General features: G+C 35.7%; 1 protein-coding gene across 9 annotated transcripts in view; it reads left to right on the top strand.

The window, feature by feature from the left end:
• The window catches only part of POLR3G (RNA polymerase III subunit G), a 45,581-nt gene that overhangs the window by 12,326 nt on the left and 6,942 nt on the right, over positions 1-26,313 (top strand). For 6 of the 9 annotated variants that reach the window (XM_050795501.1, XM_050795502.1, XM_050795499.1 and 3 more), the window contains exons 3-7: positions 1,836-1,965; positions 9,554-9,610; positions 11,558-11,608; positions 15,771-15,853; positions 20,681-20,827. In XM_050795501.1, coding sequence (XP_050651458.1) covers positions 1,836-1,965; positions 9,554-9,610; positions 11,558-11,608; positions 15,771-15,853; positions 20,681-20,827 — 468 coding nt within the window. The remainder of the gene's footprint in view (positions 1-1,835; positions 1,966-9,553; positions 9,611-11,557; positions 11,609-15,770; positions 15,854-20,680; positions 20,828-26,313) is intronic. The other 3 variants (XM_050795504.1, XM_050795503.1, XM_050795506.1) reach the window with 2 other exon arrangements.

Raw genomic sequence — 26,313 nt, 5'->3', positions numbered from 1 at the left:
GTAATGTTTTCACTTTATGTTTAGTTTAGAATGTATCCAGGGATCTAGATATCTCACACAAGGGGTCTCCGCTTTTTGCTGTTGATATTTTACCTTTTTGATATTCAGCGCAGCATAAAAACAAAGACAAATATCTCAGGTATTGGCATAATGTCACTTTACAGTGATTTTTAAAACAAGCTCTTTTCCATGTGTGAGATTACTTCTAAACACTGGGGATGTTAGTACATAGTATTTCTTTATGCTTGGAATGAAATTAAAATTCCTTACTACTGGGTAAAAGGCTCTTCCTGATCTCTCCGTTCTGATGTCTCTCTGACTCTTTCTACCACTGTCCTTCTCATTCCCCAGCTACGCGGGCCTCCTTGTGTCCTCAGGCCTTTGGGCCTGCTGGTTCCCTACCATCTCTTCTCTTTGCATGGATGGCTCCCTGATTTTATCCCAATCTCTACTCAGATGTGACTTCCCCAAGAGGCCACGCGTGCTCACCCTGTGTAGACTGCACCTCCATCCTCCCTGCACTGTCAGTCACTTTTCCTTTACGCACCTTCGTTTATTTTTATGTCATTTATCACTATGTGAAATTGTATGTCACCTCATTTGTTTACTAATTTGTTGTGTGTTTCTCTCCTAGAATGTAAGTTCCCTGTGGGCAGGGACTTTGACTTGTTTATCATGGTATCTTCTATAGTCTAACCATGTTGGGTACTCAATAAGTAGTTGCAGCATGAATGTATATATTCCTAATCAAATTTTGAAAATGTACCTTATCTTTATTCTCTGAAACCAGAAATGTCTTTACTATGTACCCTAGAGATCCACTTGTTAATGAATATATTTGTGTAAATATATACACACATACAAATGCATATTTGTGTATATGTATATGTGTGTATAATTTTAAAAACTGGAAATGCAGCTTCAAACTCCATCTTGCCATTTATTCATTCTATGGGCTTATAAATTACTCACTTCTCAATTTCTTCACTGTAAAAGGAGAAATATTGGTAGTCCTTTCAATGAGATAATGGATATTGGATATTGAATATATCATAGTAACCATACACTAAATTATAGCTGCTGCTTTTTTATTTATTTTTTCCCAATAACACCACCACTAGTTGAGGTTAATAAGGACCTAAAGCAGCTGCCCTCATTTGGGTACCTTAGTTTTTCTTTTTCTTTTTCTTTTTTTTTTTTGGTATGTTAATTTTTTTTTTTTTTTTTTTTAATTTGGTGAGACGGACTCTCGCTCTGTCACCCAGGCTGGAGTGCAGTGGCACGATCTTGGCTCACTGCAAGCTTCGCCTCCTGGGTTCACGCCATTCTCCTGCCTCAGCCTCCCGAGTGGCTGGGACTACAGGTGTCCACCACCACACCTGGCTAATTTTTTTTTCTTTGTATTTTTAGTAGAGACGGGGTTTCACCGTGTTAGCCAGGATGGTCTCGATCTCCTGACCTTGTGATCCGCCTCCTCGGCCTCCCAAAGTGCTGGGATTACAGGCGTGAGCCACCGCGCCTGGCCTGGTATCTTAATCCTTAAAGTAGATAATCACATAGGTCAACAGACTGTATGACAAAATGATTATTGGTGTAGTTTTCAGGGCCAATAGGAAAATTATGCGTCTTTTTTACCTCTAATATGAGAGCAAAGTAGGAAATGGGTTAACAGGTTAAATAGACTACAGAAGTTCATCTTTTAAGTTGATTGTAAAACTTAGTGCCTGTAAAACACAGTATTTCAATAAAACTGCTCTTTTCTACAATACAGATAAAAGGGATATTAGAATACATAATTGATTTGAAAAAAACCCTTTGTGTCTTAATTTAAACAGGATACAGATTATAAACCAGTGCCACTGAAAACAGGAGAAGGTGAAGAATATATGCTGGCTTTGAAACAGGAGTTGAGAGAAACAATGAAAAGAATGCCTTATTTTATTGAAACACCTGAAGAAAGACAAGGTACCATATTGGAGTCTTTGATTATGTGTCTTAATGTGTACAGATGAAACAGTGTTTAAGCACAAGATATATAATCATTGAATGTTGATTGATTCTATTCAATCAAAAATTATCAACCACTTTGAAAAAGCATATTTATGTTGCTTTAACAGAAAAAATACTTTAAACTTTGATATTTTATTTTTAGAAATAGCTTTCACAATAATTTTATATGTTCAGTGAAAATTATGAAAAACAGGAAAATTTTGAAAAGTAAAAATTACCCATGCTTATGTCTAGAGAACCACTATTAATATTTTGTTATATAGTCCAGATTTTTTCTTATGCATGCATATTCTCTTTACAAAATTAGATTCATATTACTTTGTATCTTTTTTCAATCAGTAGCATATTAGCATTTTCACATATCCTTATTATTCTTGGCAAACATGACTTTTAATGACTGGTAGTCTACTCTGTGGATATAATATTAATTGTAACTAATTTCCTGCTTTTTAAAGATTATTTCCAGTTTTTTGCTTGTATATATAATGCTGTGATTATTATTATACATAAACCTTTATGCATGTCTCCAATTATTTAATATTTAGGTTAAAAAAATTTTTAAGACTTGATTTTGTTTGGTTTTTCATTCAGGTATTTGATATGATGTAAAATATGTGTTCATTAGTGCTGCTTAGTGAAGAAAGGGAACATTATAGTTGGAGAGGGCTCAACAGTCTCAGACTAGAAGTGGGAAGTGGTTTTATAGGAAAGGAAACGATTCCTGCGTAGCTATTTAGCACAGCAGTACTATATTGATTTTTTACTTTCTGCCCTTGATTGTTGAAATTAGAGAGACTGATACCATCTTTGAGTTCTCAAAACAACATCATTAAAACATGAGAAATTAATAGTGTCATCTCATTCTATTAGTATTAAAAATACATTCCATTTTTCCTCTCTCTAGAATAGTTTGAATTGGCTGAGTCAAAAAAGGAAGCCTTGTGTAATGATCTTAGCATGTGCTTATAATTATAAGAAGCATTTTAGACAAATTCTTTTAATTCTCAAAACATAGCTGCTTTGAGTTATATAATGGTTTGATAAGAGATATTTTATCTCAAAAATACTTAATTGTTTTTGGTTTTTTTTTTGTAATAGAATGGAGTCTCACTCTTCTCACCCAGGCTGGAGTGCAGTGGTGCAATCTCGACTCACTGCAACCTCTGCCTCCTGGGTTCAAGTGATTCTGACATCTCAGCCTCCTGAGTAGCTGGAATTATAGACGTGAAATACCGTGCCCAGCTAATTTTGATATTTTTAATAGAGACGTTTCACCGTGTTGGCCAGGCTGGTCTGGAACTCCTGACCTCAAGTAGTCTGCCCGCATCAGCCACCCAAAGTGCTGGGATTACAGACAGACGTGAGCCACCGCGCCTAGCCTAATACTGAAATTTTTAACTTCCATGAATATGTTGTATGCTTTCATCTGTTTGAGTTCTAAAATAAAACTTTTCATTTTAAAGATTTCAAAAAGACCAAATGAACTAATCAGTATTCATTCTTACTAGAAAAAATAGTAATGCAGGGTATACTTTAGTGCTTTTAAAATTGATCTTTTCTCTATGGTACAGATTTACTTAGCTGAATGTGGTTGTTATTAAAACACATGTCTAATTTAAAAGTACATCAAATTAGACCAGGCACAGTGGCTTACTCTTGTAATCCTAGCACATTGGGAGGCTGAGGCAGGCGCATCACCTGAGGTCAGGAGTTTGAGACCAACCTGGCCAACATGGGGAAACCCTGTGTCTATTAAAAATACAAAGATTAGCCAGGCGTGGTGGCCCGTGCCTGTAATTCCAGCTTCTCAGGAAGCTGAGGCAGGAGAATCGTTTGAACCGGGGAGGTGGAGGTTGCAGTGAGCTGGGATTATGTCACTGTACTGCAACCTGGGCAACAGAGTGAGACTCTGTCTCAAAAAAAAAAAAAAAAAAAAAGTGTATCAAATAATTAAAGCATTTATGTGAGTGTTTTAGACAGGGATATTAAAAACATAATTTTGTTGGTGGGGCGCGGTGGCTCACGCCTGTAATCCCTGCGCTTTGGGAGGCTGAGGCAAGCGGATCACAAGGTCAGAAGATCGAGACCATCCTGGCTAACACGGTGAAACCCCATCTCTACTAAAAATACAAAAATTAGCGGGGCATGGTGGCAGGTGCCTGTAGTCCCAGCTACTCGGGAGGTTGAGGCAGGAGAATGGCGTGAACCCGGGAGGTGGAGCTTGCAGTGAGCCGAGATCGTGCCACTGCACTCCAGCCTGGGTGACAGAGCGAGACTCTGTCTCTTAAAAACAAACAAACAAACAAACAAAAAACTATAATTCTGTTGTTGGTCTATGGGAATGGTTGGCTTGTACTTGGATTAAGGGGCACTTTATCTTTGATAACTAGGCAATAAAGTATTTTAAAAATAAGGGTTTTTTTTTGCTTTTATTTCTTTCAGGGGAAAACTCTTATATAGAAATTTCCAGATTGATACAAGTACATTCTCCCTGAGATCTTCATGTTTACTTCTGTCTTTTTTTTTATTGTTTTATTTTGTATTTTAGAGATGAGGTCTCGCTCTGTCACCCAGGCTAGAGTGCAGTGGCACGATCACAGCTCACTGCAGCTTCCAAACTCCTGGGCTCAAGTGATCCTCCTACCTCAGCCTCTTGAGTAGCTGGGACTACAGGCACACACCACCATGCCTGGCTAATTTTTTATTTTTATTTTTTTTGTAGAGACAGCGGTCTCGTTTTTTTGCTCACAGTGGTCTCGAATTCCTGGCTTCAAGCGATCCTCCCATCTCGGCCTCCCAAAGTGCTGGAATTACAGGCCTGAGCCGTCACACCCAGCTTACCTCTCTTTCCTGATATAGTGTTTAAAAAACACTCATGTTAAAAATAAAGGTTTTTCTATAAAATATATACATTTATATGTGCGTATATAGGTTTATATAATATGTGTATATATGTGCATGTATAAATTTATATAATATCCATGCTATGAGTGAAAAAGAATTGGCCAGACTGAACAGAACCACCCTACTGTCAGAATCATATTCCGGATAGAGATACTGCATGACTGTGCCTTCGCCAGGTGCATCACTTGCCACTTGTGTTCTTTAGGAAAGAGAGACTTAAGGGCTACTGTAAAGAACTAAATCATTAGACACTAGGACAGACAAATAGGGTGGGAGATCTCAAGACTTCCTGATAGTCAAGTGGCTGGTGGCTCAGGGCATTGAGATCAGTCCTAAAGAACTGAAGGCATGGAATGAACATTTTTCATGTTGCAATGTCTTCAAAGTTTGTTTTTAATGTTTTCAGGTAGAATTATAGAAATGATTAGTATTTTGCATCAAAATTTGTTATATAATAAAGGAAAAACACCAATGAATATTATTTAGTGAATTTTAGCTGTAAGAGGATGTAGAGATCGTCCAGTCCAGTGGTTTCTAGCTCAAGCTCCTGAACTACAGAGTCCTTTGAGGTAGAAACATGATTCTGACAGTGGTGATGGTGTCATAAGTCATTTTCAGAACCTCACAGCTTAATGGAAATAATACGTTTACTTAAATACGTCCATAGGTTTGTTACTGAATAAATGGAATTTGGCTTACTAATTCTTGCTATACCATCCGTGTCCATGAGACTCAATATAAATTTTTGACGGTATTTTTGGAGCAGTTCTTATTGTTTGTGTGATTGATATTCATAACTTTTATTCTTGCGTAGAGGTTTTCTAAAGAAGAAACAGAAATTTACTTAAAAAGGAAAACTCGTTTTATCTTAGAATACCATATCAGCCCATTGAACCCTTTTATATATCTAAGATAACTGTGGAATCTGAGTGATCTTATTTTTTCTCTATCTTGAAATACCTTCCTATTTCATCATCATAGATATTACCTTATCATTATTCATCAGACATTCCCCACTATACTGAAAAAAAGAATAAATATAAAAAATGGGAGAATGATGGAATTGACTGTGCAATTGAAATAAATTATCAATATTATGTCATCATATAGTTTTCCTGTTGCATTGTCCAAAGTATTATATCTGTGTTTTAAGAAGACATAAAGTCTTCAGAGACCTTCATATTTGTAGTTGCTCTGTTTTAATTTTCATTTAATACAATTGAAAATTTCAAAATTTTTTAATTTTCTGCTCATAATGTCCAAAATTGACAGTAAAACATATTCCACAGTTCTTAGATGAATCAGAAGACAAATGCAAAGAGATAGATAGCTCTCTGGATGCTAATGATGATGATTAAATTGATTGTATAAGCAAAATCTCAGACTGAGTCTTCAGATGATATTGTCTTCAGTGAATTTTCTCAAATTCAAGAATCAATGAGTAAACACTCTCTCCAAGAATTAAAAAGGAATTATGGTGACCTTGTACAGTCAATCTTTGAAGAAGAACTCATTGTGTAATACTTCGTATCAAAAACCTGGAACATCCCATTTGCTAAAATGAGGTGATCGTTTTTGTTTTGTTTTATGATATTTATGCACCAAAATTAATTTGTTGTGTTTTGTAACTGGCAAATGTTCAACATAAAGGCAGAGACAATAATGATCAAAAGGAAATTGATTATATAGACATGAAATTGTTTTTTTGATTGATCATGTTAATTGGTGATTTTAAATTTAATAATGAAAATATTTTGCAAGTATAGAGCAAAGAAGATGGCTGGGCCATCCTCTCTTCAATAGAAATATGAGACATGAAAGTTTTTTAAAATATTGCATTTTAGATATGTAAGTACAAGAAGACTTGGAAGTAGTGATAAGCTAGATTGTACTAGAAATGCATTTGTAATATGAAATTATTTAGATGATACACCTATGAGAAAAAGAACCAGAGGAAATGATAAGTTAGAACCTATTAAAGATGCATTTGGAATCTGGGATCAGGAAATACAGAAGGCATATATTCTAGGTTTGTGTGTGGCAGCTGATGCACAGAAAACTGCATTCAAATGACTTTGCCCATTTTGGTTAAATTTACCTTCAAAACCAGTAAAACATGTAATATAAATTTGGATTTGCTATAGTTAATTGCTTAGTAAAATCTCCAATAGCTTTATTTATTTTTATTTGAGACAGGATCTTGTTCTGTCACCCAGGCTGGAATGCAGTGGCATAATCTCAGCTCACTGCAGCCTCCACCTCCCAGGCTCAAGCCATCCTTCCACCATAGCCTCCCAAGTAGCTGGAACCACTGGCATGAGCTACCATGCCTGGCTAATTTTTGTATTTTTTGTAGAGATGGGGTTTCACCATATTGCTCAGGCTGGTCTCAAACTCCTGGACTCAATCCACATGCCGTGGCCTCCCAAAGTGCTGGGATTACATCCATCCTGAGCCACTGTGTTGGGCCTAGTTTTATGATTTTTAAGTAACAGCTTTACTGAGACACAATCCACATGTGTAAAATTTACTTCTTGAAGTGTACAATTAAGTGACTTTTAATATAGCTACAGAGCTATGCAGCCAACACCACTATTTAATTTTTGTTTGTTTTGAGACAGAGTCTTGCTCTGTTACCCAGGCTGGAATGCAGTGGCATGATCTAGGTTCACTGCAACTTCTGCCTCCTGGATTCAAGTAATTCTCTTGCCTCAATCTCAGTACCTGTAATCTCAGTACCTGGGATTACAGGCACACGCCACCACACCTGGCTAATTTTTTTTGTATTTTTAGTATAGATGGCATTTTACCATGTTGGCCCAGCTGGTGTTGAACTCCTGACCTCAAGTAATCTACCTGCCCCAGCCTCTCAAAGTGCTGGGATTACAGGTGTGAGCCACTGCACCCAGCCACTCTGGGATTACAGGTGTGAGCCACTATGCCCAGCCACTATCTAAGTTTTTAGAAGCTTTTCGTTATCCAGAAAAGAAATTCTGTAACCTTTAGTAGTCAGTCCCTACTCTTCCCTCCTTCCAACCCGTGGCACCAGAAATCTGCTTTCTGTCTGTGGAGACTTATCTGTTCTGACCATGTCATATAAGTGGAATCCTGTAATATGTGTCTTTTTGTGACTGGCTTCTTTCACTTGCCATAATGTTTTCAAGGTTCATTCATGGCTTAGTGCATATGAGTGCTTCATTCCTTTTTATGGCTGAATAACATTCCACTGTATGGATATATGCCACATTTTGTTTATCCACTCATCACTTGATGGGTATTTGGGTCGGTTCACTTTCAGGATTACATAAGTTATCCTGTCATGAACATTCCTGTACATGTTTTGTGTGAACGTATGTTTTCATTTCTGTTGAGTATGCACATAGGATCATATGATAACTCTGTATTTCACATATGGAGGAACTGCCAAACTGTTTTCTAAAGCGGGTGTACTGTTTTACATTCCTATCAATAATATATGAGGGTTCAAATTTCTCCATATCCTTGCCAATGTTTCTTATTGTTTTTTTGATCCTAGCCATCCTAGTGGTTGTAACACAGTATCTCATTGTAGTTTTGATTTGAATTTCCGTAATGATTAGTGATGTTGGTCATCTTTTCATGCTTTTTGTCCATTTTTGTATCTTCTTTAGAGAAATGTCTATTCAAATCCTTTATACCCCTTTTTAATTGGGTTCCAGTGATTAGTTTTCAATAGCTATTCTTTTATCTGTTATCTTTTTTATTTATTCTCTGTATTTCATTATTTGAAATTAACCTAAAAATATTTTAAAATATAAAAAATGGTCTATTGTACCCAGAGGAAAAAGGCTAAAAATTGTTTTTTCTGGTATACTGAAGGTTAAAATTATTTAAAATATGGAATCTGTTTTGGAGAAAATTCTTCAAAAGAAGTCGTTGTGTTACAAATGCTAGGAATCTCTCATTTGTGCTGACTTCATTTTACAGGTGAAAAACTTGGCAAGATTAGTTAAAACATTTGACCTGAAGTCAAGCAGTTAAAATACCTAGAAAAACCTGATCTCTTGGTCTCTGATCTACTGCTTATTTTAGTTACCTTTCTGTCATACGTGGTTGTATTATTTGGAAGCATATTTTTAACATAGAAGAAAAATCAGTACGTATTTGGTCCCTGGTTTTTATCTATTCATCTTTAGTATTACCTTTCGCTTTTCATGACTAACTCCTGAACTACTTTTTATGATGAACATGGCTTCAAGCTTTTGTGTGATAGTGTTGCTTTCCAACTTGTGCTGCTAGGAAAGAGTTTGTGCCCTCCTTAAGGGTGTTTCTTGTGATAAGGTGGACCAGTCTGAAGCAAGAGCCGCAGTTGTGGCTTTACTGGTTTTGGCAAGCTCAGAGGATCCCTGTAGAGTTTTCAGCAGTTGGCATGTAGGGCTTGCAGGTTACTCATTTATGCCTCACATTGGTAACCCCTCACCAAGTCCAACCTTGCCTACCCTTACCCTTTTTCCCATTCTCTTATGTACAAATATAGGAAACTCCCTGCATGTGAAATAAAAAATGTTATCTCTTGTTTTCAGTTATCTTAAAGGAATGGCTTAAGTTCAGGGTTACTCTTGATTTTCCTAATGAGTTCTTTATTCTTTTTTTCTCCTAGATATTGAAAGGTATAGTAAAAGATACATGAAGGTATACAAGGAAGAATGGATACCAGGTAACTGCAAAACACACAATATGGAAACAATTTTTAAAGGCTGTCTCTCTCACCTCATATTTTTTTTTAGGCTAAGTTTTCTATTTTTACCATAGGAAAATTGAGTCTGGTTCTTTTATTGTGATTAATTAGTAATATAAATCTGTTAGAAACTAAGGTGAAAAGATTTTTATGCTAAAACAAGGACGAGTTGAAGTGCTTTTGTGGAAGTTCTTAAACTATATATATGTGTGTGTGTGTGTGTGTGTATATATATATTTGTTTGTTTGTTTTGTTTTGTTTTGTTTTGTTTTGTTTTGTTTTGTTTTGAGATGGAGTCTCGCTCTGTCGGCCAGGCTGGAGTGCAGTGGTGCAATCTCAGCTCACTGCAAGCTTCACCTCCAGGTTTTCATGCCATTGTCCTGCCTCAGCCTCCCGAGTAGCTGGGACTATAGGCGCCCACCACCACGCCCGACTAATTTTTTGTATTTTTACTAGAGACAGGGTTTCACTGTGTTAGCCAGGATGGTCTTGATCTCCTGACCTTGTGATCCGCCCACTTTGGCCTCCCAAAGTGCTGGGATTTACAAGCGTGAGCCACTGTGCCCAGCCCTTAAAATATATTTTTTATAAAAATAGGACAGGCCAAACAAACCATTTGGATTTTCCAATTTAATTAGCCACAATCACAATTTTAATTTGTAGTACCAAGAAGCACAAATACTATGCTCCTGAGCAATTTTAGAGCATTTGAAGAGAAAACAAAATTCTTGTTTTAAAGGTATTTTAAGCCAAGCTCATGGATCTTCCTTTCTTTTAAGCAGACTAGTTTTAGTTGTTAGGTTTCTTTTTCAAAAGAACTATATCTAAAAAGAAGCTTTACCTTGAGTATGGACAAGTTAGAAGGGGCCGTAAAGGAGATCTCATCCCACTCATTCATTTTGCAAATAAAAACAGTTGTCATAGAAATAAAGTGACCTGTCAGATACTGTTAGAACCCAGGTCTTCTCATTTTAATTCACATTCTTTTTATGTCTCTGTCCTTGGTCTTTTATGGAAACTGCCCTTATGTAAAAACATAAATGGCATTAATAGCATTATCGTTTTCACAGATTATAGTACTATCTTTTCAGTGTTGGTAAGGTTGGAAACAACTTAGGTCTCTCATTTCTTCCGTTTCATTAGTATTCATCTCTCAAATGATTCTCTTTATATATTCCCGTCATGATCTAAAATGAATAGTTTACAAAAACTAAAATATATTCAAAGCAAAATTTATTTTTCAGGTAAAATGACTTGAGATTTAAATGCTTTGTAAAAATGCTCCGAAATTTCTTTATTAGCAGGCAGTATTTTTAAATCAACTTTTATGTTGCTTCAATTTTCTGTTTAACTCTGTGCTTAAAAATTAAAAGAAAGTGACACATTGGAGGAATTATTTAAGTAATATAAGCAAAATTATTTATTGGAGGAAATTTATTTTTGACAGCTATTTATATTTTTAATTTTAAAGTTTTCAGATGTTAGAATTGTTTATTTCATTTTGCATATGTTGGGATTGTGGTAACATACTTTTGAAAAAAAAATTTGTTGCATAAGAAATATATCAACTACAGAAAACTTATGAAATACAAAGTAGTCAAATAAATAAATATAAATAATACTTAAGAAAAACTGTCATAATTCCAGCACCCACAAATAATTACCGTAAGATTTTCTTCCCCAAAAAATTTTATAGCACTGTTTCAAAGCTATTGTGATAAACTTTTCTTTATAGGAGAAAATATATCATTGTCTGTTATGTTTGGATTTTGTTTTTTTATGTTTCAAGCTAAATTTGTAAAGTCAGATACTAAGGCACTTTATTGTCATTTCCTGGACAACTATTGTGTCCTTCACATAGTTATATTCAATGCCACTAATTCCTAGAGGAAACTGCAATTTTTTTATTTTTTATTTTATGTACAGATTGGAGAAGACTTCCAAGAGAGATGATGCCAAGAAATAAATGTAAAAAAGGTACATTCACTAATATAATAGTAATTCAGGTAGGAAAAGGTTATTTCTTACATTCTGTTAATATGGACTTGTCAACCCAAAATTATACTCAACTGTTCTTAATGCTTTTCTTAAAGTATTTTGTGCTAGACAAGAGGGCTCATGCCTGTAATCTCAGCACTTTGGGAGGCTGAAGTGGGAGGATCACTTGAGCCCAGGAGTTTGAGACCAGCCTGGGCAACATAGTGAGAACTTGTCTCTACGTAAAGTTAAAACAAATATTAGCCAAGTGTGGTGACATGCATCTATAGTCCCAGCTCCTTGGGAGGCTAAGGTGGGAGGATCACTTGAGCCGAAGAGGCGGAGGCTGCCGTTAACCCAAATTGCACCACTTCACTTAAACCTGGAAGACAGAGCAAGACCTTGACACTCTAAGACCCTGACTCTCTTTCTCCCTCTCTCTGTCCCCCTGTATATATAAAAATGCATTATAACTATTTGGCTAAAGCTTGTTTTTTGTTGTTTATCTTTTGGGTGTTTTTTTCCCTTAGTTGTTGCCTTTTCTTTGTGTCTTATTTTTTAATTTTTAAATTTTATATCTTTTTAGAAATTTCAGTGTTTATTTTACATACAGGGGTACATGTGCAGGTTTGTTAACATTGGTATATTGCACCCAGGTAGTCAGTGTACTACCTAATAGGTAGTTAACCCACTCCACCCCGTCCTCCCCTCCCAACTTTAGTAGTTCACTATGTCTATTGTTCCCATGTTTATGTCCATGTGTGCTCATTAGCACCCACTTATAAGTGAGAACATGCAATATTTGGTTTTCTGTATTTATTCACTTAGGATTTTCCTTTAGTTGTGGAATCCTGGAGATGCTAAGAAAGACTCTTCAATTACTGTGGACCTTTTCATTTGCATAATTGCAGATTTTTTATTATAGTGGCTACAGTATGAATTATTACTAAAACATTTTAAAATTGGGAAACCAATAAAATAGAGTTTTATGTTGTATAGAAGAATGCCAAAGTGAATGTTTGCAGTTTGTTTTTCTTTAGTAATTTCATTCAGTAAATAGGTATCTGTTATTGCCAGACATTGTGTTGACAGGAATAAAACTGAGCAAAGTGGGAATAATCCTTGCCCTCATGGAGCTTGTAGTCAAATGGGGTAACATCATTAAACAAAAACACACTGTCCTCATTGGGAAGGGTTCTTTGAGGAAATGGAACTGGAGTTGAGATTGAAGGATGAGTAGGAGTTTACTGAGACACAGTTGTGGAAGAGGAAATAGGGAAATAACAGGTGTGTGAGAGAAAATCAGAAGTTCAGTTCAAAGGTGTTACTTATGGTTCCTTTGAAATATACAAATAGAAATGTTAAATATATTGTTGGACACAGGGGAATGGACTTCAAAATGGAGACTGTAGTCATTATCAGAGATACGATCATTGAGACCAAAAGAAAGGGTAAGATGGTCTAGGGCAGAATTAGATAATTAGAAGAAAGGAGGGCCTAAACCTGAGCTTACAGGAATGCCAACATTTAATGCGCTGGTAGAGGAGACTGAATGGCAAAGAAGGAAACTGGAAAGAGGGAGGGAGGAGGAGAACCAGGAGAGCAGAGTTACACAAGGTAGTCTGGTATTTCGAAAGGTGGTCAACAATGTTAAAAGATGTTAGACATTGCTGCTAAGAGGTCAAATAGGATGAAGACTGGAAAATGTTCGCTCATTTTTGGCGTGTCAGTTATTGGTGACCTCAGTGAGAGCTTTTTGAAAGATTCGCAGAGGTAGAATCCATATTGGAAAGGCTTAACCGGTAAATGGAGCTTAGGAAATGGAGACAGCTAGCATACATGAGTCTTCTTAGAATTTTGCTATGAAGAATGAAGAGTGAAAAAGGAAGGTAGCCAGCGAGGTTAAGAACAGTGGGGTTATCAACGAACAGAAGAGAAGGAATTCCCATTCCCTGTTTTAACACCTTTATTGAGATATAATTGACATACAATACAATGCACATATTTGAAGTACATACACAATTTACATGTTTTGCACGTGTATTTTTATTTTATTTTAAAGATACAGTATATAATCATATTTAGCTTGCGTGTAGAATATTTTGAAATATGACAATTTATCTTCTGTCTTTTATACTGTTGGTTTTTATTGGGCAAATATATTATTTTCATAATAAAATACCTGTGCATGAATGATACTGGTCATGTCCTAGAGGATCACACATCTGTAGTTGACTTTAAAGCTGAAAAGAATGTGCTCATTTTGGAGGAGTTAACGTTTTCAAATATGTCATCCCTGGGATTTTATACCCACATTAATCATTAGTAAAAGCTCCCAATGTATCAGGATTTCCATTTGTTAATAAACAAAGCAACAATGAAACTTTGTTTCTCATGTTGCTCTAGTATTTTTTATTACATATGGTGTAATTTTTATGTCTTGTTTCTGATAGGCTTGGACTCTCCTTTTTGTTAAGATGCTCTCCATTGATTTACATAGAAGTGAACAGTAACAATAGAGTCAAAGGCTGAAAACAGTTGTTTCTTGAAGAACCAGCTACTGCCATGTGTTAAAAGAAACTATTCAAATATATGCAGATACTTGGTCAAAGATGGGAAAAAAAAATTAGTTTACTTACCTGACCATATTCTTTAGTATCCCTTTAACAAAGGTTTATGTTATGAAATTAAATAATTTGATAAAAAGTTCTTAGAAAAAGACTTCATGATGTAAGTAGAATACATTCTTAGCTAATGTTTTTTGGCATTAATATTATATTTCTTGAGATCTTGTTCATATGTGATGCTATATTTTATTTGTTACAGTTCATATTAAACAGTCTTTGCCCCCAAGGGGGTCAGAGAAAGTTACCCATCATTAAATTTAACTACTACTTTTGTTTGAGGAATCACTAATACATATGTTTGGGAGCTCTGAGCTCAGTAATTCCCTGAGGGGCAATTCAGTATAACACAGTAAATTGTAATTCCATCAGTTATGGGTCATCTACCACAATCTAAAAATTTTCTTTTGTAGGTTAAATGTTAATCTTTAACAAAATTACATCTTCCTGAGCCACATTTTCCTCTTGCAAAGTAATTTCTAAGTGTTTAGTTTTATTTTGGAAAAGAACTGTAATACTCTCTGACCACAATGGGACAATTTTGTCGCTTATCATATTGCTTTGGTAACTGACTGGCAGAATTTATATGTGAAATAGTTCTCTAGACCCTGCACTTTCAGAAGAGCCTCAAAATGCAATATTTTTGATAGGAGTAGAAAAAAAAATTATGTAGCCCAAAGCCATTACAACATTTTATTTCACTTATATGCTTTTGAGTTTTCAGATTCATATGATGAGTATATTCAGTTTAACTATTGTAATCTTTATTCCAAAGATACTGTGTGTTGCATTGTCATCTCTTTCACCATTGGCAAATGCACATATTTGAAGTACATAAACAATTTACATTTTTTGCACATATGTATTTAAGGCAGACATATTTTTATTTTATTTTAAAGATACAGTATATAATCATATTTAGCTTGAATGCAGAATTTTGAGATATGGCAATTTATCTTCTGTCTTTCATACCATTCATTTTTATTGGGCAAGTATATTATTTTCATAATAAAATACTTGTGCCTGAATGATACTGGCCATGTCCTAGAGGATCACACATCTGTAGTTGACTTTAAAGCCGAAAAGAATATTTATCCTGCACTTCCTTTTTATTTTGCACACCTGGTAAGATTCCTCTGGTTAGAATGAAGTACACTTATCAGTGAAGGAGAAGCCAGTGCAGGTGGATTTGTGGGAGCCTTTCACTATACTCTTGGTACTTCTCTATCTGAGGCAACATTTTAGCAGTTTTGGCCCTAATGATATTAATTGCCAGTACCAATTTTCAGTACTAGTAAAAAATATACTTCAGTCTTAAGAAAAGAAAAATCCTATTAAGTGATTATCATTTATTCCTTATCATTGGAAAATTGGTAAGGTGTGATTTGTTTATTCTTTGAGAAAATTAATTTACTCTGGAAACTATGTGACTGCCTAGGATGCAGTAGCACAATGCTGGACAGCATACACAAAGACAAGGAAATATAATACATAGTTGCAGTTGCAGAAAAATGTGTTAACTGGTAGTTTTACTTCAGCAGGCCCAAAACCCAAAAAGGCAAAAGACGCAGGCAAAGGCACATCACTCACTAATACTGCAGATGTGTTGAAAAAAATTGAGGTAAGGTTTTCTTCTTACTATACAAGTGAACTGAAAAAATGTAAAAGATCCTACCTCCTTTTGCTTTCTTGTCTCAACCTTTCAGCATTCTCTTACTTTTTAATAATGAAAATTTGGCAGAAGCGAACCCAGCGTTTAAGGTAACTGGGAAGGTTTGAACTTTGTGGGCTGGGAGATATGGAGGGTCTGTCCTGTCCTTCGTTACCACTTGCCTGGCCACTTACCTCATCTTCTGTCACCTCTTTCTTTTTCACTGTATCCCCCTTTCCGCTTGTATTTGAATCATGCAGGGGGAGAGAAACATGAAGGCCGGGCGCGGTGGCTCAAGCCTGTAATCCCAGCACTTTGGGAGGCTGAGGCGGGCGGATCACGAGGTCAGGAGATCGAGACCATCCTGGCTAACACGGTGAAACCCCGTCTCTACTAAAAAAAAAAAAATACAAAAAACTAGCCGGGCGCAGTGGCGGGCGCCTGTAGTCCCAGCTACTCGGGAGGCTGAGGCAGGAGAATGGCGTGAACCCGGGAGGCGGAGCTTGCAGTGAGCTGAGATCCGGCCACTGCACTCCAGCCTGGGCGACAGAGCGAGACTCTGTCTCAAAAAAAAAAAAAGAGAAACATGAAAAAGTTTTACAAAGAGTTACATATGTAATTCTTTTAAAAACTTCTCATTTTTCCTCCTGTTGGTTAATATGTACTGTTTTAATGCTTTTTTTGGTCTTATGTTAAGTATTGAATATTGAGGGAAAACTGTATTTTTATAGAACTTATTTTTATAGCTTTCTTTATCTAAATATTTCACAAATAAAAATGTAAGATTCAGAAGGTTAAAACACAGAAAATTTTAAAAATTTAAATATTTCAAAAATTTAAAAATGTAAGATTCAGAAGGTTAAAACACTGAAAAATTTCCCTCCTATTCCTTTCTTTAGTCATCCAGTTCCCTTCTTATAGGCAACCAATGTTACTAGTTTCTTATATGTATTTTTCAGAAGTATTTCATACATAGCAAATACGAGGCTGTTTTTTTTTTCTTTTTAAAGACAGAGGTAGCGTATTACATTCTGCATTTTCATTTTATCACTTAACAAAATACCTTGGATGTGGTTCCATATCAGTCTGTGTAGAGTTACCTCATCCTTTTTTTTTTTTTTTTGGCTGCACTATAAAAATGAACTGTAATTTATTTAATTAATGTCCTACATAATTGGACATACAGACATTATGTTTCATCTAGTGTTTTGCTGTTATTAACAGTGCTGCAATGAATTTATGTTAAGTATGTCATTTCACATGTGTAGGGTAGCTTTCTACAATATTTGTTTGGTCAGTACTTCCGTGCACTGTATGAAATGGATAGCTATTGTTACATTGCTCTTTATGGAGATTATACCAATTAACTACCATTATCAGTGCATGCATTGTCTTGCTTTGATGATGATGATGACAGTAACAGCTAACACTTTATTGAAACTTATTCTGTGCCAGCCTCCTTGATGAACATATATGTTATGTTCATAAAAGTTCGTAACAACAAGGAGAGGTGGGTATTATTCCTTCTTTACAGATGAGGAAGTCAAGGCTTTAAATTTTTTACTTGCCTGGCCAAGTAGGCACAGCTACTTGGTAGTGGAAACTCATATTTTTATTTTATTATTTGACCAGTACTTGAGTTAGAGATAACATGTCTGAAAAATAAAGCCAGAGTACTGACGAAGGAGCAGTGATAACTGTCAAGTTTAACTATACTGGAATGATGGGACTGCAGTTCTAGCCAGTTTGTATTGATTGAACTCAGGTTCTGGCTATGCTTAAAGCTTCCTGGAGAAAACTTACTAAGATGACATGTGCTGTAAGGAAGATTGATCTGGACCTCTGGGTGTGGTTTCTCCTGGCAACAAATTGTGTTTCCATATTCTCTACATTTAAACACCTTTTTCAGGACACATACTGGTAAAACTGGAAATTTAAATCTAGAAATACCAATGAGTTTAGTAGAGCAAAAGTTGTTCCCAGATGACTCTCTTATTGCTGATTTTTTCAGCAAAAACAGTTCCAAATTTTTTTATAATAGTACATTAATGGATGGATAGGGAGTGACATACATTCAAATCTCATGATTAATCTGTGAGTAATTAGTGGTAAACTAATATCTGAGATTTCTTTTTTCTGCATAACAGGAGGCTCTGTATGGTGGCTGTAAGGCTGTATAATATTTAAACCAGAAGAACTGCTCTCTGTCCGTAATTGAACACTGTTTTCAGTGTCTTTATATTATTCATTTTATTCTTAAATCTGTAAAGTAGTAAGGTTAGATGGTTAAATCTCAACAGGAGAGAAAATGGAGACTAGTAAGTAGAAGAGCTGAAACTAGTAGCTTAATGCAAAAGGAATGAAGCAGTGAGACAATGTATGTGACTTTGAGATCAGTTTTTATTAAAAAGTTGTATAAATCTGCTATTTTTAACCTATTTTATGAGTCTGATTTAGATCTCTATGGTGGAAATAAAGATGAGAATTTTTTTTAAAGATATTTGAGATAGCAATAATAGAAATATAGACTTCCTAGTTCCTATGTGGCACTGAATTTAAAAAGTACTTTTGGCCAGGCGTGGTGGCTCATGCCTGTAATCCCAGCTCTTTGGGAGGCTGAGGCAGGTTGATCACGAAGTCAGGAGATCGAGACTGTCCTGACTAACACAGTGGAACCCCGTCTCTACTATAAATACAAAAAAATTAGCCGGGCGTGGTAGCCGGCACTTGTAGTGCCAGCTACTCGGGAGACTGAGGCAGGAGAATGATGTGAACCTGGGAGGTGGAGCTTGCAGTGAGTCGAGATCGTGCCACTGCCCTCCAGCCTGGGTGAGAGAGCAAGACTCCTTCTCCAAAAAAAAAAAAACGTACTTTTACATAACTGGTTTAAATAACTATGTTCTTAATTATAAAATAATAGCATGATTTTTTAGACATAGTGTGTACCCTGCACAGAGCTAAATAAATATGGCACTACAGTTTCCTATTAACTACACAAACTTATTGGTTGCAGGTCTTTTTACTGTGATCTGATTAAAATATAAAAAAAAGTTATAATATTAACATAGCATCATATATGTGTGTCTATCTTATTATAGATGCTGCAAAAGATCCATAAGCACGCTTTACTTGCACTTTTCCAAAAGGATTTCCATTTGGAAAAATTGCACACATTATATTGTAGTAATAACTCATGTAAGACAACATATGAGTCAGTATCAAGATAAATCATCTTATGTCTATTACCTTGGTGTTATTTGTTCTGCCTGAGTGGGTTAAGCAGACAGGAAAGGTAGAGTTTGAATTTTGATTAGAAATTGAGCCTATCTAATGTAGTCTCTCTATTGTCTTTGGTTTCCTTAAATTCAAATTTGAATTAATTACAATTTTTAAAGATACGCATTTAAGAACCAATAAAGGAATAGCTAAGTTGTAGTTACTCCAGATATAAAACCTGTTTTCTCTCTATATGTAATCTACAAAGCAAATACTTTATAATAGAGATGGAGTGTTTGCAGATTCATGCATTAATATTCCAATTTCTGTTTAGGGGACTAATCACATTTTAGCTGAGGTGATTTATGCCTTAATTATGAGTATTAATATGTGAAATTATTGACTCCTGGAAAACTTGTGAAATTCTCTCATATGTGCAAATTGAGCATAGTACAATTTAGTGAACAGATAATGACAGTAATGAACATAGGTCACTTTTTATTAAATGAAAAAAATTGTTGGTAGTCCTAATAAAAATACAAAGATGTAATTTTAAAGTTAATTTTGTGTACTATTCCCTGATGGTTCCACTTGTGGATAAGTGGAACTCTCATGGAATCAAAGCTTTCCAAACTGCATCTCTCTTTTGTCTTCTCTTTTAGAATTTCTAATAATTGCTGGTATTGACTGTGATTTGAGTTTTAATTTCTCTCTTTCTTCTCCATCTGCCAGATATATTAAGAAACAAGAATTCCTGGCAACAGGAAGTAAATAATGAGAGAGAAAAGAGATAAAGACACAGATAAAATGCAACTAGGATAATCTAGCCCAGGATGACTTGCTATTATAATAATAGTGTTAAATGGTCTCATGTATAAAGTGAAACATAGACATTTTGAAATAATACTATTACCTTATTTTGTTTCCTTTTATGTTAGAAGGAAAACGAAATAACATTCTAAAAGTTCTCCATAAACTAAGTCACCTCAAATATTTTAGAAGGAGGTAGGGTAGACCGCGAGGCACTGTGGCTCATGCCTATAATCCCAGCACTTTGGGAGGCTAAGGTGGGCAGATCTCTTGAGACCAGGAGTTCGAGACCAGCATGACTAACGTGGAGAAACCCTGTCTCTACTAAAAAATTAGCCAGGCTTGGTGGTGTGCGCCTGTAGTCCCAGCTACTCAGGAAGCTGAAGCAGGAGAATCACTTGAACCCAGGAGGAGGAGGCTGCGGTGAGCCGAGATCGTGCCACTGCACTCCAGCCTGGGTGACAGAGCGAGACTTTCTCTCAAAAGAAAAGAGAAGGTAGGGAAATTAAGCATTGTGCATTAGAGCTGATAAGCCCAGTATTAATCTGAAACCCAATTATTAAGTAACAAAATCAAAGAAAATGCTGGTTTCATGGTGAGATAGTAAATTCCTTCTTTCTTGAGTTGACTGATAGTTTCCTAGTGGTGACCTGGAGGTGGTGTTAAGATGGGATTAGAATAAGGTGATAGATAACTGTTCCCTTAAGGCTAAGCAGGGAAGTCAGCAGTCTAGTGGTTTCCATACAAATTAATGAAACATGCTTATACCAGGAATTGGAAAAAAGAGACGATGGTGAAAAATCAGATGAGGAAAATGAAGATAAAGAAGGCAGCAAAGAGAAAAGTAAAGAAGGTGATGATGACGATGAGGATGATGCTGCAGAACAGGAGGAATATGATGAAGAAGAGCAAGAAGAGGTAATGGTTCATTTGGGGATGGCAGCAAAATAAATAAGGTTTATCTAATAAGGAATCATATATATAGTATGTACTAAAATCAACAAACAGAAACCAAGATGATGGGAACCAGAAGTATATTATTATCAATGGCATCAATTCCTTGCTATCGAGAGAACTATTATAGCATTGAAATTATAATGATGTCAAATTGAATATAGGAGATAAAAATAACTTGATTGGCAGCTTTGTAAGTATAAATCTGCAAGTTAAGGAGATTGATCAGATTAGTGCAGTTAAGATTTAACAACATAAAAATTTAAGTCAGCAATTCACGTAACGGAGGGCTTAACCACATAGGTCTAGAGGAGAATCCCTGCAGTGTGTTTCAGATTCCAAAGTGCGTGTGGACACTATCAGAGAAGATTGATAATTTAACCTCAGGTATCTGGCTGAGTCAGGACCCTGTGTTTTCGATTTGGGATGCCTAACTTTTAGAATGAAATGCACATAGTACATTTCAGAAGTAGCTTGAGTCAATCAGGTATTTTTAGCAGGGTAACTTTGCAGACCACAGCCTCATTGGGACTTTGTAGACACCTCAGACAGTAACCCTAGGTGGAGAGTTTCTTCTGTATTCTGGTGACCTTTGTCTTCATTTCATTTCAGCCTCTTATACCACATTCTCAAATTTTGCTTCTCCAGAAACTGTTCCAACTATGAAATCTTTACTATATTTATTTTGCATTAAATTTGCTATCTTTTGAAATTTATATTGATATAAACAGAGTAGTGTGGATACATTTTTTATCTGTTTCCGAGTGGCTAGCCAGCTGCTAACCTCATTTCTTCAATAATTTGCTTTCCTCATTGATTTTGAAATTCTTCCTGTATCAGCTATTAGATTCCCATTTCTACCTCTGTTCTCTGTTCCATTGATCTATTTTGAATCAACACTAAGCTGTTTCAAGTAGTGGAAGCTTCTGATTATTTGTTTATGCTTGTAGAGCATATCTTCTGTGCTACTCTTTTGTTTTCACAATTTTCCTGAATATTCTGTCTACTCTTTCAGATAAATTTTAAGTCTAAACATTTAAAAATTGAATATGTCACATTTGTGGTAGATCACATTTGTCTCCAGCCTTCTTTTCAGATCATTCATGTTTTTATTTCTATTGCTCTCTGACACGATCGAGACTGTCAGTACTTCTGATCATCTCTTTCCCCTTTACTGGTTCTCTGTTTTAATTTTCTTTTCTAAGAAACTTAGACCCTTGCTCACCCTTCATCTTCTTTTTTGCCATTATTCTTGTCTCTTGTCCTCCCAGCGCACACTCTAGACCAAAGCCAACTTTGATCATATCCATTCTCTATCTCTTTCCCCTTTCAAATCTGACCTATTGAGCATTTCTTGGGAATCACAGAAATAGATGCCCCTCAAAAACACTAGCCCTATTTTTCTGGCTAACATGTTTTCTGTTTCTCTTTTTAAGTCAGCTCTTTACAGCAATTATTTTAGATCAACTTCTTTCTTCTTATTTCCCTTTGTTTACTACCTTTTCTTTCACTCTTAGCAGGTGATAGTACCTCCATACAGGAAATGAAGTCATCAAGAGGAAACTCTATTAATTTCATGTTTTCTGCCTGCAAACTCAGTGTCTTCCTTCCTCCTCCTCTTTTTTTTTTTTTTTAATCGAGGGAGGAAATCCCCTTTATCCTATTTGGGGCTAATGGTCCTATCCTTTTTTGGAACCATAGTCCTCAGGTCATTTCCCTTTCCATATTTTTGACCTCTTTTTCTGTCTGTCTCTTCCATTCATGAATTAAAATATGTTCATTTCCCATTGTAAAATATGGTGTCTACATTCTCCTTCATGCCATCTCTTGGAAAGCTGCTTTAGCTGTCATCACCCTCCTCCTCCCCCACCATTAGCTCTTTTCAATCTTAGTTTCACCTCCATCCTATTCAAATTATTGCTTTTGACAAATAGAAGTAGCTTAAAGAAAGAAATTATTGCTACCATGCTCACCATAGACAAATTTTAGCCTTTATGTCACTTAAGTTTTCTGTAGTATTTAACACTTCTGATAGCTCTATTATTAAAATACTATTTCCTGGCCAAGCACAGTGGCTTACTCTGTAATCCCAGCACTTTGGGAGGCCAAGGCAGGCAGATCACGAGGTCAGGAGTTCGAGACCAGCCTGGCCAACATGGTGAAACCCAGTCTCTACTAGAAATACAAAAATTAGCCAGGCATGGTGGCAGGTGCCTGTAATCTCAGCTACTTGGGAGGCTGAGGCAGGAGACTCACTTGAACCCAGGAGGCAGAGGTTGCAGTGAGCCGAGATTATGCCACTGCACTCCAGCCTGGGCAACATATATATATACTTATATATATAAATACATATGTTTATAATTTCCTTTAAATTCAACAATTTTCAGCAATTATATGCATCTTCTGTATGTCAGGGATTGTGCTAATTGCCAAGTCATAGACAAACATGGTAGCTTCCCTTCATGTTTGTTACATGATGCTTCTCATTTTTCTCCTATTTCTGATACATTTTTGTAGTCTTTTGAGTTATTTCTAGTCTTTAAATGTCAGTGTTCTTCAGGGTTCTTCCCTTGGGCTTCTTTTTCTTGCCATAATCTCTCTGATTGATTGCTTCCCTCCCCATAGTTACCCTGTATAGACGTGTAACTCCTCAGTTCTTTTTCATTCAACCTATAGTAAGTGTACACTAAGTATATGCTTGGAATTGTACTAGGCAATGGGAATATGAAGATAAGATACAGTTCTTCTCTCAGGGAAATCACTAGAGAGACAAGAAAGGTAACAGTTAATACACAGTGAATAACGCTATGATATGTTAGTACAGGATGCTATAGCGGCACATAAGAGATGCTATGGGCACACCAAAGTCTATTTTAGGCATATCAAAGATGATATTTTAAGGAAGACAATTTAGGTGATCTGAAGAGCTAATCACATCAAGATAGAAACATGGAATGGAGTGGACACTTACAGGGAGAAAAAAGAACATGGAGAGAGGCTTGCAGGTGATGAGAGTGTAGCATCTTAATTTAACTGATAAGATAAATCGGTATGGCTGAACTAGAGGGTGTAAGTGGGCTTATGTTAAGAGATGAAGCTGGAGAGATGAGCAGGTCATTAAGGACTTTGAATGTCAAGCTGAGAAATTTGACTTTATCCTGAGCACTGTGGGGAGCATTCAGGGGTTTTAAACAGTGGAATGGTATAATGATGTTTATATTTTAGAAAGCTCAGTTGCTTTGAATGGAAGAGCCAAGTTTGGGTCATATTTGAAAGCTTATTGCTGTAAACCAGTGATTTTCAATACTCTTGAAGGGATATTTAGTAGTGTCTGGAGATACATTTGGTTGTCACACTGCCATGGGGGTAGTAGAGTGGTGGTGCTATAGGTTCTAGTTTGTGTGGTCAATATTCTAGACAAGACTGGCATTTGCAATGCTCTGTTGACAATGTCTGCTTGCACTGAGTTGAGTTGGAACTATATCTGTGTTGAAATTAAGATCTCCTCTAACAAAAACAACAAACATTGGGATTCTAGTAGTTTTAGAATTCTTCATTTAGCCTTAGCAGAATATTAAACAACACCAGTGGGTTTATTATAACATTTCATTTAAAACAAACAAAAAAAAAACAAAAACAAAACAACCAAAAAACTCCCCATTTTAATAGATGTGTGTTCTGCATGTATGGCTGAGTGAGGGTTGGAAAGGAGATCTTCATTAACACCTTTCTACATTTAAAATTATTCCTCTCTGCTCTTTTTAGCAATTATTAATTAAAATTTGTGGTAATTTATCCAATGTATTGAGGATTTGATGGCGCATTTTCATTTGAAGAATAAAATGCGGCAAATTATCTGGTAACACCTATTAGTAAAATCAAGGAAATAAAAACTTGTCTTCTTCAATCTTTTGAATGTTGTAATTGAAGAAAAACACAAGGGCTCAAATGGGAGCCTAGAACCATTTAAGCCATCAGTTTCACTACTGAAATTATAGGTTTCACTACTTTGTACCTGTATCAAGATTACTAACATTACACAATTACCAAATTTGAACCACTTAAACAGAACTTGGAGGAGGTACTCATGTCTAAAACACAAGTGACATATGCTTGATTTAGAATACTAGAGTATCATTTCCTTATTCATCTCCACTTTATGTACAAATCGGCTTACTTTTATTTCTACACAAGTGTTTTTACCAAAGGTCTCCTTTACGATGAGACCTCATTTGAACTCTCAACCATGCCACCCTCCCCTGGTATACAGGCCCCAAGCTTCACCCAGATGTCTAAATATTGCCAAATTTTTTGGGCACCAGAAAAGCCAGGCCAACTTTCCAGAGATGGGAATGGTCTTAGCTGGATGCAGAAACTTACAGTATCTAGGGAAGAAAAAGTAATGAGATAACTATCTAAATAATGCATATACAGTGAATAATACATGTTACTTTTCTTGCATTATGTAAATACATTTATATTAAAAATCCCACTATCCAGATAGTTAAAAAAAAAAAAAAAAAAATCTTTGGAAAAAAGTCAATAAAATTGATAGGAGAAATAAAATTTATTTAAAAAATTAATAAAATTTGAGAATAGTCTGTATTTCTTACTATAGATAGTAGAGATGTGGAGATTAATCTCTTTTTATAGCAGATCTCAATCATGTGCAAAAATGTACTGACTAGTAAAAGAAACACCCATGGTCTTATCACTCAGCTTTAACAATGGTCAATTCATAGCTAACCTTTCAACCACTCATTGATCTACCCAATCCCTCCCTGTCCACCCATCCCATTCCCTGTGCCCCATGTGCCTTGGATTGCAAAGAAAATCCTAGGCATTGTATCATTTAATCTACAAATATTTCAGTATGGATTCAAAAATAAGGGCTCTTTAGCAACATCACTGTATCATTATAACATACATACAATGAAATGTAATTCTTAATTTCATCAAATACCAGGCCAGTATTGAATTTTCTTGGTTGTCTCAAAAGGTTGGTTTGTTTCAAACAGAATCCAAATACAATCCATACATTGCAACTGATTAATAACTCGTAGGTTTAATTTATATCCAAAGTGGATTTTTGATTGCAAGATACTGGAGGCCCAGAAAAATAAATAAATAAGAAAGTAAGATTTTGAATTTTTGATAGAAAGCACAGATATTTTCTGAGTTATTTGCATGGACGATAGTCTTATTCAGCCACAAGAAAAAGAAACTAAGAAGCCCTAAATAGTGTATAATATAGGCATCTTTAGGATTTGGTTTGGTATCATGAGGCTTTTTTTTTTTTTTTTTTTTTTTTTTTTTTTAGGAAGTAAAAGTGTCTCTGGCTTATGCTCAGTTATGCTTTGTGACTAAAAATCTCAGTACTGGGGTAGTCTAATGGATGTTAATGTAAACTGGCTTTTTTTCTTGAGTGTCTGTGCATTTTTTGGGTAAGT

This window comes from Macaca thibetana, chromosome 6, assembly GCF_024542745.1.
Source record: "Macaca thibetana thibetana isolate TM-01 chromosome 6, ASM2454274v1, whole genome shotgun sequence".
Lineage (NCBI taxonomy): Eukaryota > Metazoa > Chordata > Mammalia > Primates > Cercopithecidae > Macaca > Macaca thibetana.
This window is presented reverse-complemented; position numbering and strand designations above follow the sequence as displayed.